Consider the following 19,978-nt stretch of genomic DNA (forward strand, 5'->3'; position numbering starts at 1 on the left):
GATGGAATGAGGAATACTAGCAGTAAAACTTGAGGCTGAGCTCTTTATAGAATGCTTCTGCTTACCTGTCGGACTCAATTTTCTGCTCCTTCTCCAAGCTCCAGCCACAGTGGCTTTCTGTCCATTGAATGTGCTAAACTCATTGCCAACTTAGGACCTCGGCACTTCCTCTTCCTTCTACTTGGGAACCACTTTCCTAGATCCTTATGTGGCTGCTTCCCTTTTGTCATTTGTCCTAAGGTCTCAGCTCAGAAGTGAGCTTCACAGAGAGGCCTTCCTTGATGACATTTAGCTAACAGCGAGGTGTTTGTACAAGAATACTCACCCACAAAATATGGCACCTGGTCTACTTAGGAGCAGTGATTCTTTTCTTTTTTTAGATTCTGCTGAATCTTTGTACGAGTTTTAATATCTGATTATTAATAAAATGTTAAAAAAATTTTTATAGTATACACGTTATAACTCTATAGCTTGATGAATTTTCACAAACTGAACTTGCCCAGAAGAATTGACAATATTCTCGAAGCCCCTCTTGTTGCCCCTTTTCAGTCACTAACTCCTTTCCACGTAGTTACTGGATAATCACTATTTTGACTTAACTCATCAGATTCGTTTCAGCTGTTTTCTTTTATACCTGGCTTCTTTTGCTGAAGAATATATTTGAGTATGTAGTTGTAGTTCATTAATTCACATTAATTTCTGGTTTACATAGCTTGAGGTTACATTAGATGGACCTAAAGAGTTGTGACTATTGTCTTTAAACCGCTAGATTCATTTTGTCTGAAGTCAGTTGAACTCACAAGTCTATGAGTCCTCCAGTTTTGTTCTTCTTCAGTGTTGATTTGGCTATTCTAGGTCTTTTACTTTCCATATTATAGTTCCTTTGCTTTCTCATGTAAATTTTAGAATCAGCTTGTCTATTTTTACAAAAAAAGCCTGGAATTTTCATTGGATTATATATAGTCTATAGATCTATTGGGGAGAATTGACATCTTAGCAATTTTGAGTCTTCCTATTCACGAAGTGTTGCATAATTTTCATAACTTGTACATACTTCGTTAGATTTACTTTAAGTACTTTTTTTTGTACTATTTTAATGATACCAATTTTTAACAAATTTTCATTCTGCATTTGTTCATTGTTATTATATAGAAATGAAGTTGAACTTGGTATATTGACTTTGTATTCTATGACCTTGGTAGGTTAAAGTTGCTTGTTAGTTTTCATTAATTTAAAAAAGTTTTTTGGGATATTCTATATAGTGATGCAAGTCAATTGTAAATAGAGACAGTTTTATATATTCCTGTATAATCTGTGTGCCTTTTAGATCTTTTTCTTACTTTGGTGTGCTATCTAGACCTTTCAGTATGTTGCTGAATAGAAGTGGTGAGAACAGACATCTTTGCCTTGTTCCTTTGTAGGAACAAAATGGTAGTTGCAGTCCTTTACTGTTAAGGAGGATAGTAGCTCTGTATTTTTGTAGATGCCCTTCATCAGGTTGAAGAAGTTCCTATCCTTAACTTGCTGATTCTTTTTTAAAATCATAAATGAACATTGGATTTTGTCTTTTTTTTTTTTCCTGTATCTGTTGAGAACATCATATGGTTTTCTTTTAATTTGGCCATGTAGTGAATTGTTGATTGTTGTAGTGAATTGTTGATTGTTGTAGTGAATTATTGATTATTGTAGTATATTGGTTGTTTTCCACAAGTATTTTTAAAAAATTAAGCATCATTTAACAAGTCTTAATTTTTTTGACTACTGCTTATTAAATCCCATATCTGCCTGCCTATCTATTGATCTAGTATATCTTTTCTCCCTGGCTCTTATTACTGCCAGCATGCTGTATGTTCTATTTATTTATTTGTATGTTCTGCCCATCCTTAGTGGAATTTAAGCTCCATGTTTTTTTCTCTGTTGTATCGCCCGCCAGTCCCTAGAATGTTGTCTGGAATTAAAGTAGGATTCTGTAAATATTTGTTCAGTAAGTGAATATCTGATCTCAAGGAGTTCATAGTCTAGGAGGGGAGAAAGAGGTACAGAAATGTGATACAACTTAGGAGAACTAAAAACACAATTCTTTGGGAGCTCAAGCTGGCGGAGACTAAGTTCATGTAACAGATTTCTTTTCCTTTTTTCTGTCAGATTTGAAAGAAGATACATCTAGGGAAAATTTATTTAATGATGCAGAAAATAAGAAGAATTCAATAAAAATGTGGTTTAGTCCTCGAAGTAAGAAGGTCAGATATGTCATGAGTAAAGTTTCAGTGCAAACCCAGCCTCAAGTGATAAATGATGAGAATGCTCAGCAGGCTTCCATGTACGAATTTGTTTCTACAAGTCCTCCAGCAGGTGTTTCTGAGAAGGCTAAAAAGGCTTCTGCAAGATCTGGAAAAAAACAGAAAAAGAAAACTTTAGCTGAAATCAACCAAGAATGGAACTTGGAGGCAGAAAAAGAAGATGGTGAACTTGACTCCAAAGAGGAATTAAAGGAAAAGCTGGTGTCCTTCTGCAGCCAGCCGTCTGTTATCGCTAGTCCTCAGACAAGTGGTGAGATAGACTTACTAGCCAGTGGCTCTGCCGCGGAATCACAGGGTTGTAGCAGCCTAACTGAAGTCTCTTTACCATTAGCTGAGCACATAGAGTCCCCAGAAACGGAGAGCAGGAATGAAGAAGTGACTCCCGAGAAGAAGCTCTGTGCGAATCCTCGTCCATCTAAGCAGTGCTTGCTGTCAGGTCCCGGTGGGCGACGTGGGTGTCGCAGCAGACGGTCCAGTCCCGTCCCTAAGAGATGCAGGAGCAGCATTCCTGGCACCAGCAGACAGTACATAGTGCTTTCAGAAAACAAACCATCGCCTGACTGCCCCTCACCACCCTCAAACAAACTCAAAGTTGGTGACACATTAAGGAGGAGAAAGAGTAATGTATCAGACAAGTCCATGAGCCTCTTACCAGGTACGCCACCTTCTGCACTGAACAATCCGAGTTACAGACGGATGATGTCTAGCCCCTCAGCAGCGAAGCTGTCACCCATTAGCCTTATGGCTGTGAAAAGAAATCATAGAGGAGAGACTCTGCTCCATATTGCTTCCATTAAGGTAGGATGCTTACCCTGAAATACAATTTTGGAATGAGACCAGCCATAAAACAATTTCTGCAGGGCTTATGAACAGTGACCTAAGATGACTAGGATAGTTAGCCTACCACATGTGATACTTCCTTTGAACCAGAGAAGAAAATTCACAGGGACCGCCTCCCCACCTCAGAGCAGTGGCCTGAGGAGCATGAACTCACAGGAGAGAACAAGTATTTCAATATTTCAGCTTCTACTTTGCCAGGGGCTTTCATTTGTCTATTCCATAATGATTTTGTTCAGTTTTCACCACATTCTCCTGCTTTATGAATACAGACAACTGCCAAGTTACTGCTGGCAGCACATCTTTACCTAGCCAGAGAGCTAGGGACTGTGTGGGAGGTGACAGACTTTTGTATGTCGGATGCTTGTCGTGGGCACTGCCAGGATTTGCAAGGTTGAAAGTTGTGGTCCGTATCTTTTTCCAATGACCTGGAAATTTGACTCTCAGAACTGGCTCCCACGATTGACCATGAAGGAGTTTGTCTGTATCCCACAGCCAGCCATTTCTTTACTAGCCTGTCCATTCAAGTTACCTCTCTTTATTTACTGCCTCAACACTAGAGGTGTTGCAGTGTGAGTTTTTGGGAACCTAGCCCATTTGTCAGGCATGAGATAAACTTGCAAGGGTTCAATCTTTGCAGCTGACTCAAGAACTGCACATACGGGGAGCACTTAGCACCATAGCTTCATAGACTTTGTGATTTCATGCAAGTGTTATCAAAATAAAATATGGGAGAGCTTAGGACTGAATTAGGATAGCTTTTATGATCTTCTAGTAAATTCACCAGGAAATCCTTGAGTCTTTTGCATGGATAGAGAACTTTGGGGGATCTGGAAGCCGTTGGAGACCCCCAAACATAGGGCTGGTCGGCAACACAAAACATCTGGGAAGAACATGGAGTAGACATTGAGTCCAGGCATTTCTATATTTTTGTATGGAGAAAGGGAAAAGCATAAAAAGGAGTTTCCCCAACTGTTAGGGTTTTCTTTATTTTATTTAAAAAGAATTTTTTTAAAGATTTTATTTATTTATTTGAGAGAGACAGAGATAGAGAGAGCAGGAGCGAGGAGAAGAGGGAGAAGCAGGCTCCCCACTGAGCAGGGAGCCTGATGCGGGGCTCGATCCCAGGACCCTGAGATCGTGACCTGAGCTGAAGGCAGACGCTTAATGGACTGAGCCACCCAGGCGCCCCTAGGGTTTTATTCATTCATTCATTCATTCATTCATTTATCCATTATCTTCTAATAAATGATGAATATAGAATACTCTCTATCTGATAACAGGGAAGAGGAAAACTGCTAGTTTCTATATACATATCCTTTGAACAACTTGAATTTTCAAAGTTTGTCCCGGGTATACTTTATTTTTTGCAAAGCATTAATTTAAAAAATCAGACTATATTTTTTGTCTTACTTGTTATATATCTAGTATATATGCTCATAAGCTAGTATAATCCTAACTTTACAATGTTATAAATGCTTCATTAGACATAAGTAGCTAGCATAATAATAATTTTTTCATTTTTCTGACTAGCGCATAAGAATGTAGACTGCTTTAGTTTCTACATTTTGCTTTCTGGTAGTTACTTTCAGACCACCAGGCAAGCCTCCATTTACATTGGTAGAGAATTTTCTTTAACCATAATAATAATTTATCTTTACTAATGAAGATCCCTAAGAACTAGGCCATAGTTCGACAAACTCTTTCTTAAAGGGGCAGAGTAAATATTTTCAGCTTCACGGGTCATGTAGTCTCTACAACTATTCCTGTCTGCCCGTGGTTCAAAAGCAGTCATAGACAATATGAAAACCAATAAAACTTGACATATAAAATCATGTGTCTGGCCTATAGGCCATAGTTTGCCTACCCTTGGCCTCGGCAATGGAAAAAGACACAGAATCTTAAAACCAGGAAAAAAAAATGATTCTGTCTTGTGAATTTTCTCCATTGAAGTTTGCTTCATATAAGTTTTGTCGGATTGTTAGTTTACCTAGGAAGAGTCTTGCCAGTATAAAAATTACCCATTTGATTCTCTTGAACTTATCAAATACTGTTATTGTCACTAGTTGGCAGATTCTGATATAGTACATTTAAGAAAAGCTAATTGATTTCTGTTGTTTTTTAAGTCACTATTTAACAAAGATGCACTGTTTTAAAAATTTGTTAATGAGTTGAGTGTAAATGCCCCATCCAGGTTGATTTTAATGAACAAATACTTGGGGGGCACAAGAAACCCAGTGGATTTATCAGGATATTTATCTTTTTATAAATAGTATTCATTTCATTTTCCGCCGTAATTTTCTCACTTGCAGCCAAGAATGAATGATCTGTGTGTACTAGAAAACCACATATTGTGATTCTGCTATCTTAATTTATGTTTTGTGCCCACCTACTTTAGAAAAAGATGTGAGGTGGCTCTGAAGTTCACATACTAAAAATGGAACAAGGAGCAGGGAGAGAGGAGAGCTAACTGTGGCTGAATGGAGTGTAGATCTCATGACCTTTCAGGTAGCCAAGGCAGATAAGGAGTAGTACCAGGTTTTTTGCTGTGAAAGGTAGATTTTTGTTGTTGTGCTTGTTGTTTTTCCCCAAAGTGTCTTGGTTGACTTGCCAATTCCATCGTTCCAGTCAGCTTTTAGGAGTGCACGGTTGCACCATATATAGTTGGTGTGTGCACTGAGGGTAGAGAGCCACTCCCCGCCCCGCCCCAGCAGTTCTATTAGGCTAGTTAGCATCTCTTACTGCAGTTACAGCTTTACAGAATCATCTCCGATCTTTGTAACGTGATTAATAAAATTCTATTAATATCTTGCCACACACCTACCCCTTGGCATCTTTTTTGGCCATAATCTTTCCATAGCTACTACTCTAGTGGAACTTACCTTTTCTTGCCCTGACCGCATGTGTCTGTTTCCTGTTGCTGTCATAGCAAGTTACCACAAATTTAGTGACTTAAGGCAAATTAATTTTTTTTTTTTTTTTTTTTACACTTCTGTAGGTTAGAAGGCCAGTATGGGTCTCACTGGACTACAATCAGTTTGTTAGCTGTGTTATATTCTAGAGGCTCTAAGAGAGACCCATTTCCTTGCTTATTTGGGATGTTGCACAGAACTGGATAGTTCCTTGTGGTGGGAGGACTGAGATCCTGTTTTCTTGCTGATTTTCTGCTGAGGGCCATTCTCGTGTTCATTTGTTGTTCTTTCTTTTTTTTTAAATTATGTTAATCACCATACATTATATCATTAGTTCTTGATGTAGTGTTCCATGACTCATTGTCCGCGTATAACACCCAGTGCTCCATTCAGTACCTGCCCTCCTCAATACCCATCACCAGGCTAACCCATCCCCCCACCCCCCTCCCCTCTAGAACCCTCAGTTTGTTTCTCAGAGTCCATAGTCTCTCATGGTTCATCTCCCCCTCCGATTCCCCGCCCTTCATTTTTCCCTTCCTGCTATCTTCATTTTTTTTTTTTTAACATATAATGTATTCGTTGTTTCAGAGGTACAGGTCTGTGATTCAACAGTCTTACACAATTCACAGTGCTCACCATAGCACAAAGCCTCCCCAGTGTCTATCACCCAGCCACCTCATCCCTCCCACCCCCCCACCACTCCAGCAACCCTCAGTTGGTTTCCTGAGATTAAGAATTCCTCATATCAGTGAGGTCATATGATACATGTCTTTCTCTGATTGACTTATTTCGCTCAGCAAAATACCCTCCAGTTCCATCCACGTTGTTCCAAATGGCAAGATTTCATTCCTTTTGATGGCTGCATAATATTCCAGTGTGTGTGTGTGTGTGTGTGTGTGTGTGTGTGTGTGTGTGTGTGTGTGTGTGTGAGTGAGAGAGAGAGAGAGAGAGAGAGAGAGAGAGAGAGAGAGACACACACACACACACACACACACACCCCACATCTTCTTTATCCATTCATCTGTCAATGGACATCTTGGCTCTTTCCACAGTTTGGCTATTGTGGACATTGCTGCTATAAACATCAGGGTGCACGTACCCCTTCAGATCCTTACGTTTGTATCTTTGGGGTAAATACCCAGTAGTGCGATTCCTGGATCGTAGGGTAGCTCTATTTTCAACTTTTTGAGGAACCTCCATACTGTTTTACAGAGAGGCTGCACCAGCTTGCATACCCATCAACAGTGTGGGAGGGTTCCCCTTTCTCCACATCCCCACCAACATCTGTTGTTTCCTGACTTGTTCATTTTAGCCGTTCCGACTGGTGTGAGGTGGTATCTCACTGAGGTTTTGATTTGGATTTCCCTGATGCCGAGCGATGTTGAGCACTTTTTCATGTGTCTGTTGGCCATTTGCATGTCTTTGGAAAAATGTCTGTTCATGCCTTCTGCCCATTTCTTGATTGGACTCTTTGTTCTTTGGAGGTTGAGTTTAATAATTTCTTTATAGATTTTGGATACTAGCCCTTTATCTGATACGACATTTGCAAATATCATCTCCCAATTTGTTGGTTGTCTTTTGGTTTTGTTGACTGTTTCTTTTGCTGTGCAAAAGCTTTTTATCTTGATGAAGTCCCAGTAGTTCACTTTTGCCCTGGCTTCCCTTGCCTTTGGCCATGTTTCTAGGAAGAAGTCGCTGTGGCTGAGGTCGAAGAGGTTGCTGCCTGTGTTCTCATTTAGGATTTTGATGAACTCCTGGTTCACATTTAGGTCTTTCAACCATTTTGAGTCTATTTTTGTGTGTGGTGTAAGGAAATGGTCCAGTCTCATTAATCTGCATGTGGCTGTCCAGTTTTCCCAACACCATTTGTTGAAGAGACTGTCTTTTTTCCATTGGACATTCTTTCCTGCTTTGTCAAAGATGAGTTGACCATAGAGTTGAGGGTCCATTTCTGGGCTCTCGATTCTGTTCCACTGGTCTATGTGTCTGTATTGGGCCAGCACCATACTGTCTTGATGATGACAGCCTTGTAATAGAGCTTGAAGTCTGGAATTGTGATGCCGCCGGCTTTGCTTTTCTTTTTCAACATTCCTCTGGCTATTCGGGGTCTTTTCTGGTTCCATACAAATTTTAGGATTATTTGTTCCATTTCTATGAAAAAAGTGGATGGTATTTTGATGGGGATTGCACTGAATGTGTAGATTGCTCTAGGTAGCATGGACATCTTCACAATATTTGTTCTTCCAATCCAGGAGCATGGAACGTTTTTCCATTTCTTTGTGTCTTCCTCAATTTCTTTCATGAGTATTCTGTAGTTTTCTGAGTACAGATTCTTTGCCTCTTGGTTATATTTATCCTAGGTATCTTGTGGTTTTGGGTGCAACTGTAAATGGGATCGACTCCTTAATTTCTCTTTCTTCTGTCTTGTTGTTGGTGTATAGAAATGTAACTGATTTAGTGCATTGATTTTATATCTTGCCATTTCACTGAATTCTTTTATGGGTTCTGGCAGTTTTGGGGTGGAGTCTTTTGGGTTTTCCACATAAAGTATCATATCATATCTGCAAAGAGTGAGAGTTTGACTACTACTTTGCTGATTTGGATGCCTTTGATTTCTTTTTGTTGTCTGATTGCTGTGGCTAGGACTTCTAATACTATGTTGAATGGCAGTGGTGATAGTGGACGTCCCTGCCATGTTCCTGACCTTAGAGGGAAAGCTCTCAGTTTTTCCCCATTGAGAATGATAATCGCTGTGGGTTTTTCATAGATGGCTTTTATGATATTGAGGTATGTACCCTCTATCCCTATACTCTGAAGAGTTTTGATCAAGAAAGGATGCTGTACTTTGTCAAATGCTTTTTCTGCATCTATTGAGAGGATCCTGTGATTCTTGTTCTTTCTTTTATTAGTGCATTGTATCACGTTGATTGATTTGCAGATGTTGAACCAACCTTGCAGCCCAGGGATAAATCCCACTTGGTTGTGGTGAATAATCCTTTTAATGTACTGTTGGATCTATTGGCTAGTATTTTGGTGAGAATTTTTGCATCCATGTTCATCAGGGATATTGGTCTGTAATTCTCCTTTTTGATGGGGTCTTTGTCTGGTTTTGGGATCAAGGTAATGCTGGCCTCATAAAACGAGTTTGGAAGTTTTCCTTCCATTCCTATTTTTTGGAACAGTTTCAGAAGAATAGGTATTAATTCTCCTTTAAATGTTTGGTAGAATTCCCCTGAGAAGCCATCTGGCCCTGGGCTTTTGTTTGTTGGGAGATTTTTGATGACTGCTTCAATTTCCTTAGTGGTTATAGGTCTGCTCAGGTTTTCTATTTCTTCCTGGCTCAGTTTTGGTAGCTGATACATCTCTAGGAATGCATCCATTTCCTCCAGGTTATCTAATTTGCTGGCATATAGTTGCTCATAATATGTTCTTATAATTGTTGTATTTCTTTGGTGTTGGTTGTGATCTCTCCTCTTTCATTCATGATTTTATTTATTTGGGTCCTTTCTCTTTTCTTTTGGATAAGTCTGGCCAGGGGTTTATCAATCTTGTTAATTCTTTCAAAGAACCAGCTCCTGGTTTCGTTGATCTGTTCTACTGTTCTTTTGGTTTCTGTTTCATTGATTTCTGCTCTGATCTTTATTATTTCTCTTCTCCTGCTGGGTTAAGGCTTTATTATGCTGTTCTTTCTCTAGCTCCTTTAGGTGTAGGGTTAGTTTGTGTATTTGAGACCCTTCTTATTTCTTGAGAAAGGCTTGTATTGCTGTGTAATTTCCTCTTAGGACCGTCTTTGCTGCATCCCAAAGATTTTGAACAGTTTTGTTTCCATTTGTTTCCAGGAATTTTTAAAATTCTTTAATTTCCTGGTCGACCTATTCATTCTTTGGTAGGATGCTCTTTAGCCTCCATGTATTTGAGTTCTTTCTGACTTTCCTCTTGTGATTGAGTTCTAGTTTCAAAGCACTGTGGTCTGAAAATATGCCAGGAATGATCCCGATCTTTTGGTACCCGTTGAGACCCGATTTGTGACCTAGGATGTGATCTATTCTGGAGAGTGTTCCATGGGCACTAGAGAAGAATGTGTATTCTGTTGCTTTGGGATGGAATGTTCTGAATATATCTGTGAAGTCCATTTGGTCCAGTGTGTCATTTAAAGTCTTTATTTCTTTGTTGATCTTTTGCTTAGATGATCTGTCTATTTCAGTGAGGGGGTTGTTAAAGTCCCCCACTATTATTATTGTATTGTTGTCGATGTGTTTCTTTGCTTTTGTTATTAATTGCCTTATATAATTGGCTGCTCCCATGTTCGGGGCATAGATATTTACAATTGTTAGATCTTCTTGTTGGATAGACCCTTTAAGGGTGATATAGTGTCGTTCCTCATCTCTTATTATAGTCTTTGGTTTAAAATCTAATTTGTCTGTTAAATGGATTGCTACCCCAGCTTTCTTTTGGTGTCCTTTAGCATGGTAAATGGTTTTCCACCAGCTCACTTTCAATGTGGGGGTGTCTTTGGGTCTAAAATGAGTCTCTTGCAGACAGCATATCGATGGGCCATGTTTTTTTAATCCAATCTGATAGCCTGTGTCTTTTGATTGGGGTATTTATTCCATTTACATTCAGGGTAACTATTGAAAGATGAATTTAGTGCCGTTGTATTGCCTGTAACGTGACTGTTACTGTATATTGTCTGTGTTTCTTTCTAGTCTTTGTTACTTTTAGGCTCTGTCTTTGCTTAGAGGACCCCTTTCAATATTTCTTGTTTGGCTGGTTTTGTGTTTGCAAATTCCTTTAGTTTTTGTTTGTCCTGGAAGCTTTTTATTTCTCCTTCTATTTTCAATGACAGCCTAGCTGGATATAGTATTCTTGGCTGCATATTTTTCTCATTTAGTGCTCTGAAGATATCATGTTCTCCTTTCTGGCCTGCCAGGTGTCTCTGGATAGGTCTGTTGCCAATAGAATGTTTCTACCATTGTAGGTTACAGATCTCTTCTACTGAGCTGCTTTCAGGATTTTCTCTTTGTCTCTGAGACTCTAAGTTTTACTATTAGATGTCGGGATGTTGACCTGTTTTTATTGATTTTGAGGGGGGTTCTCTGTGCCTCCTGGTTATTGATGCCTGTTTCCTTCCCCAAATTAGGGAAGTTCTCTGCTATAATTTGCTCCAGTATACTTTCTTCCCCTCTCTCTCTTTCTTCTTCTTCTGGTATCCCAATTATTCTAATATTGTTTTGTCTTACGGTATCACTTACCTCTCAGCTTCTGCCCTCACGATCCAGTAGTTGTTTATCTCTGGTTTTGTCAGCTTCTTTATTTTCCATCATTTGGTCTTCTATTTCACTAATTCTCTCTTCTGCCTCATTTATCCTAGCAGTTAGAGCCTCCATTTTTGATTGCACCTCATTAATAGCCTTTTTGATTTCGACTTGGTTAGATTTTAGTTCTTTTATTTCTCCGGAAGGGGTTTCTCTAGTATCTTCCATGCTTTTTTCAAGCTCAGCTAGTATCTTTAAAATTGTCATTCTGAACTCTAGTTCCGACATCTTACTAATGTCTGTATTGATTAGGTCCCTGGCAGTCGGCACTGCCTCTTGTTCTTTTTTTTAGAGGTGATTTTTTCTGTCTTGTCATTTTGTTCAGAGAATAGAGGAATGAGAGAACAAAATTCTAACAAGGTAACAATGACCCCAGAAATATATACACTAAAGAAATCAGAAGAGACCTTAAACCGGGGGAAAAGAAAGGGAAAGAAAGAAAAAGGAAAAAAAAAAAAGAGAAAGGAAAAGATAAAAAAACCCCAACCCAACAAACAAGCGAAAAAACAGAATATGATCAAATTCCATCAGGCTGGTGCATAGATTAGTGCCACACACTAGATTTTGGGTGTATTTTGGTCTGTTAGAAGAAAGTGCCTCTGAAAATTTTAAAGAAAGAAATACTATGTATGTACAAAAATAAGGGTAAACACGATGAAGGGTTGGAATATGAGTGTAAAGATGAAAATTATTTTTTTTTTCAAGATTTTACTTATTTATTTGTTAGAGAGAGAGAGAGCGTGGGCAAGAGAGAGTGAGCAAGAGAGAGTGAGCAAGGGTACAAGCAAGGGGAGCTGCCGGCAGAGGGAGAAGCAGGCTCCCTGCTGAGCAAGGAGCCTGATGCGGGACTTGATCCCAGGGCACTGGGATCATGACCTGAGCCGAAGGCAGACGCTTAACCGACTGAGCCACCCAGGCGTCCCTAAAGATGAAAATTATAAAAGATTTTATAAAAGGAATTGATCAGGTAAGAGGTTGGTTGAAAAAAGAAAGAAGAGGATTTAAAAAAAAAGGATTAAAAAAAAAAAGGAGAGAATGTGATCAGGCAGGAGACTAGCACAAAGCCATACACTAGAGATTTAGGGTATATTTTGGTCTTTTAGAAGAAACTGTATCCCAAAATTTTAAAGAGAGAATAACATATATATATATGTATGTGTATATATATATATATATATATATATATACACACACACACACCAAAAATAAGGTTAACTACTATGAAAGGATAGAATATGACTCTTCCAGAAAGTGGTCACTTTTCTGTTTAGAGAGTTGCTGCTATTCTTTTTTTCGATCTGTTGAGCTCGTAGGTGTTCAGAATGGTTTGATCCCTATCCAGCTGAATTCCTGGGACCAGACAAAATTTAGGTTTCCTACTCCCCCGCCATCTTGCTCCTCCTTCCTTTCTTTCCCTTTCCCTCTTCCTGATTTTACTTTTAAGCAATCTCTACACCCTATGTGGGGCCTGAACTCACAGCCCTGAGATCAGGAGTCTTCATGCTCCACTGACTGAGCCAGCTAGGCTCACCCCCCCCCCCCATTTTCATGTTCCTTAGTTTGTGTCTTCAAAGCTTGCCACAGCAGATGCTTCTAAACACTCCCATGATTAGACTGCGGCTACCTAGACAGTGCAGCATTAATCCCCATTGAAGCTCAGTACCCTAAAATATAGTGGAAATTGTAGCACATTACAGAGTCCCTTTTGTCCTGTAAGGTGTAACATACAAGTTCTGGGGATTAGGTCACAGACATTTGTGCGGGGGTGGGGGTGTGATTATACTAACAACCACCACTGAAGTAGCTTCCTAATTTCTTGCTCTGCTTTCCTGTACTCTAACTGCATTCAGTTCTCTCTGTGGCAGCCAGAATAATCTGACCTAAGTCAAAATTTGTCATTCTGTGCTCTCCTACCAGTAGCTTCCTGGCCCCGTGAAAATAGACTCCACCGTCCTTCCCAGGGTCTACACAGCCCAGTGTGCTCAGCCTCCTTCAGGCTTCTGCTCAAATGCCACCTCCTCAGAGAGACTGCCTAGCAGCCCTGCTTGTTTTGTTTTTCATGCTGTTATTATTATAGATCTTTTAGTTTTTTGCCTCTCTCTTTAGAATGAAAGCAAGAATGCTGTTTGTTCACTGTTACATCTTCAGGATCTAGAACATTGCCTGGAACATAGCAGATGAATTTGTTGAATAAATGAGCAAATTTTCTACTCCATCATGATCTGAACCCCATTCCATTCTCCTGTCACACTGAACTGTATTTAGCTTTATGAATTATTTGGGTATGTTCATTAATGCTACCAATACTTTTCACATGTTCTTTTCTCCGACTCTTAAATTCTTTCCTTTACATGCTTCCTTTTTCCTTCCTGGCTCTTTGTACCTAACCTTCAAAATCCAGGTTACATCCTACCTTCTTAGTAAGTCTCAGAATTCCCAGAGTTAGCTTCTTCTCTATGGTGACATTATTTTGTTTGCATTTATATTCATTTAGCTTTCTGTTTATGACATGACTTAGATATTGTGGTTATCCAGAGTATATTCTTCATTTAAAAGTTAACTTCATAACTGCATGTTTCAAAAATAAGAATAAAAGTATTTATAGTAGAAAACCTCACTTCCATTTCGGCCCTTAGCTACCCTAATACTGACAGGCCCTTTTTGCTAACTACCTTTCTTACTTGTGTGTCCTTTGTGAATTTCTTTATGTAAATATAAGCAAATGCTTTCATATTACGACACAGCTTTCTGTATATTTTTGTCGTAGCATTGCTTTCTATGAATTTTCGTTGTTTAACTAGTCCCTTATAGATGGATGACTGTTCGCTTCTATTCTTTTGCTTTTATAAACAGTGCTGTGGTAAGCAATCTTTGTTTCGTATGTGAGGGGGTGTATCTGTAGGCTAAATTCCTGGACGTGGACTTCTGAGTTAAGTTTAGGCATCTGTTACCTTATTTATCTTGATAAGCTCCGTACTTGGCAGTGGAAGGGTCTTAGTAAATATCCAGACTGCCTAAATTCAGGCTACTTGAATGCAGACAGCTACTCTATTGCTTGCCGATTCTGTTTGTAATGATCAGTTCTCAAATCCTTTTTTCCCCTCAGAATCATGGATTTACAGATGAGCCATCTAGTTTTTGGACATCCAGCACTATTTTAATGCAAACCCCACACAGGATTATTCTTGAATTCCTTATTTATACTTTGATTTTATTACACTGTGGAATTTCAAGCAGACTATTCATTAATATGTTGTCTGGGATGTTGTGCATATTCTCATTTAACCAGAACAAAAGTTGAGATCCAGTCAGTTCTCTTTATTGCCTGTTTTTCTATTTGTATTTGGATGTGAATGTCACCTATGGTTAAAATGCTAGAGAACATTGTTATAAATGTGAGATTTTATGAGAAAGTGTTGCACCTAAGTAGAAACTAAGATAAGCACTCATTATTTGTTCTTCTGGTATAACTTTTAAAACCTTAGTATTTGATATTTCTTTAGACATAGAGAAAATTTTGTTATTATGTCACCTTTGCTTGAAAATTTGTAGTTTCTGGAATAAACATCCTCAAGTTTCTAGCAGATTCTTAAAATGGTAATGATTACTTATAATTCATGCTACAGTACTGAATGTATCATGAAATAGAAGAAAGAAAGGCTTGACCTTGGCATGTCATGATACACTTTTTTTTTTTTTTTAAGATTTTTATTTATTTATTTGACAGAGACACAGTGAGAGGGAACACAAGCAGGGGGAGTGGGAGAGGGAGAAGCAGGCTTCCTGCCAAGCAGAGAGCCTGATGCGGGGCTCAATCCCAGGACCCTGTGATCATGACCTGAGCCGAAGGCAGATGCTTAACGGCTGAGCCACCCAGGTGCCCCCATAATACACTTTTGATGCAGACATAATCATATTTTGAAGGCAACTTACAAGGCATGATACACTTAACAAAGGTGATGGGAATCCCCTGGGTGGAGAGAGAACATCCCTTGTGAGGAGTCTCCTTCAGGGTTTGACTTTGTAATTCATTGTATTTTAAGGTAGTCATGTTGTGTGTAAAGACATGTTACTACATATCCTTCATAGTACCTTCCTGAGAAAGTAGCAGAGAACTTAGAAGCAAACTCGCATCTATGATATTTTCAAGATTTTAATTTCTAGAACATCCCTTGGACTCAGTATCCATTTTTCCCTCTGTCACCCACCACTTTTATAATACTGAACCTCCTTAATATCAGGAACTTACCATCACAGACTAGGTTGTCAGAATCATCTGTGAAACTACTTTACTCAGTAAAGTCTGAGAAGCCAGGGAAGGGTTTAATGTATTTTAGAGCTTCATTCTGATGACTAAAAAAATTTTCTAACAATATCTAGTTGCCAAAAGAAGAAGTTTTAGGTAGCTGATTAGTTTATTTATGTGGAAAAGCTTAACCATTTGCGTAAGTCGTCATTATTGTAATGTCCTGTACCATTTTTATCAAGATATTTACTCTTAATTGTATTTTAGAAGAGCTAATCTTTATAATAAGGAAAAATAAGTGTGTGTGTGTGTGTGTGTGTGTGTGTGTTTGGGAACTCAGATTATACTGCTGTAACATGTATGGATGTGTGAAGAATCTTTTTGAACGAAAGGTTAGCAATAAGAAAATTGATTGTGGTACACATCTTCCTTTATTTTCAGCCTCTTAGGTATTACTTGAAAATAGCAAATCCATTTAAAATTTCTTACAAGCCTTGGTAAAAACTTTCCTTAGATGATTTTGTTTTTCTTACCGTGGTTTAAGAAAATCTCAGTTATCCTTTTAAGTTGTGGGGAGTCTAATAAAAGTGAGTACTTATTACTCAGAAAATATTCTGTTAGCAAAGACAGTAATTTAAAGAAATCAGAAGCAGAAGTTAATTTATTTCCCAGGAACGCCATACTGCTTCAAGCTTACTCAGTTTCTGTGGGCTTTAATTTTCATAATGTTATTTATGTGCATGACCTTAAATTTACATAAAGTAGAACAATGAAATTATGACAAACTTTTTAATACTGTGGAGGAGAAAGCAGATTGGGTATAAATAACAAGTAGTTTGCAAATTGGCTATGTGTTTTGGGGGAAGTCTAGGGATGGTTTGTTAACAGAAGACACTTTGATAGTCTGATGAAGTGACATGAAAGAAAAATACCACTGTCTAGCAACCTTATAAGAGAGTCTGCTTTTAGTCTTTAGATTGTCACTGTTTATATGTGACTGTTCCCCTGTGATTCTTTGTCCCACCGTTGTGTTTATATTATTTTAAGGGCTTCTTTAGGTTAATATGTTTTTGTGACTACTATGTAGAATTAGAATGGGGACATCTTTCAGAAGACTGTGTGTGTGTGTGTGTGTGTGTGTGTGTGTGTGTGTGTGTGTGTGTACTTTCATGTTGAAGGTTGGAAATGTATGAATGTGTGTGGTTCTGGCAGTTGATCTGCCCCAATATTCATGGGATTGTTGAAGAAAATTCAAATTTGTATCTTGACAGGTGCTCCTAGTTTTATTTGGAATTGACTGGAAGATAGAGCAAATGTTGCTAAGTAAATGTTAACTTGTACTAGTATAGAATTTGCACCCCTAAGAAACTATGGGAAAATGTTTTTTTAACTGAAACTGGGGCAGTTGATTTGAAACATATATAATGCTTATTTTTTAGATCCATTAAGTATATAGGGTCATTTTGTTAATTTAGGAACATAAAGATGTATGTTGCAAATGGATTTTTTTTTTTTTAAGAAAACTAAGTTAAGCTATCATCTTAAGATTTGCTGTGTTTGAGAGGTAGCCCCAAACAAGCAAATAAAAGTTACTGTCTTTAGGAGACTTAGTGACTTATAGATAATCAAACCAAGAGGGGAAAAACTCATTTCAGAAGAATATTGGAGCTGGGAGTGGGAGAGGAGAGATTTCCTTCTCCCTAAAGAAGCTCTTTACAAAACCAGTTGAACACAGCTTTGTCATAGGTAACTTTTGCCCTATGTAACTTTTATTTATTCAGCCTTTTTTGGGGTAAGCTGTGCAGTATTTGGAGGAAATAAGCCTGGCTTTTGCCTAGAAAAATACCTTAGAGCAAATAAGGTGAATATAAACTAAATTGTTGTATTAAGGATAAAGGGAGTAACTGTCAATAAGAAAACAGTTTTTGGCAGTTTTAACTGAGTAATCTTGTTAGCCTTAATTTTGCTTTAAACAGTACTTGGAAATCATTTTAATGCATCCTCAAAAAGGATGTTTTTCATAAATGAAGTGATGACTTTAAATACTTCATTATCATTAGTTGATTTTTGGTTAGTGCCCTTTATTTGGTATTTTGAAATGACTTTTGATAAGGGTTGCTAATCGCAGGTATTTTATACTTGATATTCAAGGATGGACTATATGACTTCATGACTTGATACCTCAGAACACTTCATCCATACATTACTTTTTATTTTTCATGAGCAGTAGGCATTAGAGAAAAGATTTAAGTTTGATTCTATCTTTAAGAAGACAGAATCTTAATACCAAACCCAAATCTCAATATCTTCTTTTCTTTTCTTGATGATTTTAATTTCTTTTTATTTTTTCATTTTTCTACTAGGGCGATGTACCTTCTGTTGAGTACCTCTTACAAAACGGAAGCGACCCAAATGTTAAAGATCATGCTGGATGGACACCATTGGTAGTTTTCTATTCTCATGTTGTTTATGTTTTATGGTTATTATACTTTATAGTTATATAGTTGTCTGTATATTACCCTCTGCAGTATTCACTCTCTTTTTAATCTGAAGAATTTATATTTTCCTCAAGTAAGGGAAAATGATGATTTTTTTCATCTAGCTTTTCAATTGTGACAGGCAAGAAATTGCCTACCTTTTCACCGACTACCTTTAGATTTAGGAATCTTGTTATACTGTATTGTTGAATGTAGCTGACATGGAGGTAGCTACTACAACCTACATCAGGGCTCTTTGGCCACATTGCATGTCATTAGAACTAGATTTCTTGGAACAGAGAGAGGTCAGAAACAGGGTATAGGATTGTATCACAAGGCAGTGATTCTTACTGAGAATCTATTGTAGCCTCATTTATACCCTACCTAGTTGCAAATATATAGAGGCAGTAGAAAATCTTGGCTTACATTAAACATTTTTAAAAAATCCTTATTACTAAAAATGCAATGTGAAGTATAGTCTGGAAAAGGAATGGCACAAATTCATGGGAACAATGCTACCTGGGCTCATTGTGGGCAGTTTGAAGGCAGCCGTAGAGGTGTCAACAGAGGAGGTGGAAGCCCTTACCCTGTGAGTTGGAAATTGGGAGATTTTCATTAGTCCAGGTATAAACAAGGTTTAAAGTTGTGAATAATAATTTCTCACCAAATTTCTAAGCTGGGAGTGTTTAGTCTCTTTTGGAGTCACTTGTTAAGTTTTGACTCCATGGGCTAGCTAACCTTTTCAAAGAAAGGTCAGGTTTTTTGTTTTTGTTTTTTGTTTTGTATTTTTCAGCCAGTAAGGCAAATTGTAGTAAAGTTTGGTGAGTGATTTATTAGAGGAGCTGATGTCTAATTTGGCTTCCTTTCTCCTAGAAACAGCCCTACGGACATTTCGTGTGGTATTGCTTATTATGAATGAAATAGATGTACTTAAGCACAGTATGCCCAAGATTTATTGGAGGACAATATAGTGGCGTCATTAACAGTTCATTAGACATAAGAAAATATTTGCCCATGAAGCATCTTTGCACATCGCATTGTTACCTGTTACATCATTTATTCTTTTTGAGCACTTACTCTGTGTTATTTGTGTTATCATCAATACCAGCTGTACAGTAATCTGTAGCTTCAGCAAATAGAGAGGATTGTCTTGTAAATACTCTCTCCAGGATATTCACTTGGTGGGGTGGTTATGTGTATGTGTGGGTGCACCACTTAGCATATGGAGAATTTCACTTTTTATGCATGATCTAATTGTTAAATACTTTCTAAGTCTTTTTTTGTTTGTAATTTTTTACTATGGAACAGTTTAGGAACTAGAGTTGGTTTATACACATACAGAGTTGGTCAACTACATTTTCTTCTTAAAAAAGTAGTTGACCAAAGGCTTAGATAAATAACACCATTTTCCGTGAATTGTGTAGATCTTGATCATCATGTATCTTATTAAGATTATTAACAGGGCTTTACTGTGGGTCAATACTTACAGTCTGTATGAATATTTAGATAAGAATCAATTTACTGACAAGTTCACATTTATTTTTCTCAAGTGCAATTTTATTACGATATTATGCATTGTTCTTCCTCATTGCTTTTCTCCCTTCCTTTCTTACTTAATTAGCATGAAGCCTGCAATCATGGGCACCTGAAGGTAGTGGAGTTGTTGCTACAGCACAAGGCGTTGGTGAACACCACTGGCTATCAGAACGACTCGCCGCTTCATGATGCCGCCAAGAATGGGCACCTGGATATAGTCAAACTCTTAATTTCCTACGGAGCCTCGAGGAACGCTGTGTAAGTCGTTAAACTTAAACAGTGTTGTTTAGTTGACTTGTATTCCTGAGTCAAGACTGTGATGGAACACACCCTGTAAGACCCAGGCAGATGGCTC

General features: G+C 38.1%; 1 protein-coding gene across 2 annotated transcripts in view; it reads left to right on the forward strand.

Moving 5' to 3' along the window:
* BARD1 (BRCA1 associated RING domain 1) overlaps positions 1 to 19,978 on the forward strand; it is an 88,477-nt gene that overhangs the window by 25,616 nt on the left and 42,883 nt on the right. Inside the window, exons 4-6 of one of the 2 annotated variants that reach the window (XM_028112268.2) lie at positions 2,146 to 3,098; positions 17,974 to 18,054; positions 19,709 to 19,881. In XM_028112268.2, coding sequence (XP_027968069.1) covers positions 2,146 to 3,098; positions 17,974 to 18,054; positions 19,709 to 19,881 — 1,207 coding nt within the window. The remainder of the gene's footprint in view (positions 1 to 2,145; positions 3,099 to 17,973; positions 18,055 to 19,708; positions 19,882 to 19,978) is intronic. The other variant, XM_028112269.2, reaches the window with a different exon arrangement.

Source organism: Eumetopias jubatus, unplaced genomic scaffold (genome assembly GCF_037043125.1).
Source record: "Eumetopias jubatus isolate StellerSeaLion01/CBP00866 unplaced genomic scaffold, mEumJub1_p1.0 scaffold_3, whole genome shotgun sequence".
NCBI lineage: Eukaryota > Metazoa > Chordata > Mammalia > Carnivora > Otariidae > Eumetopias > Eumetopias jubatus.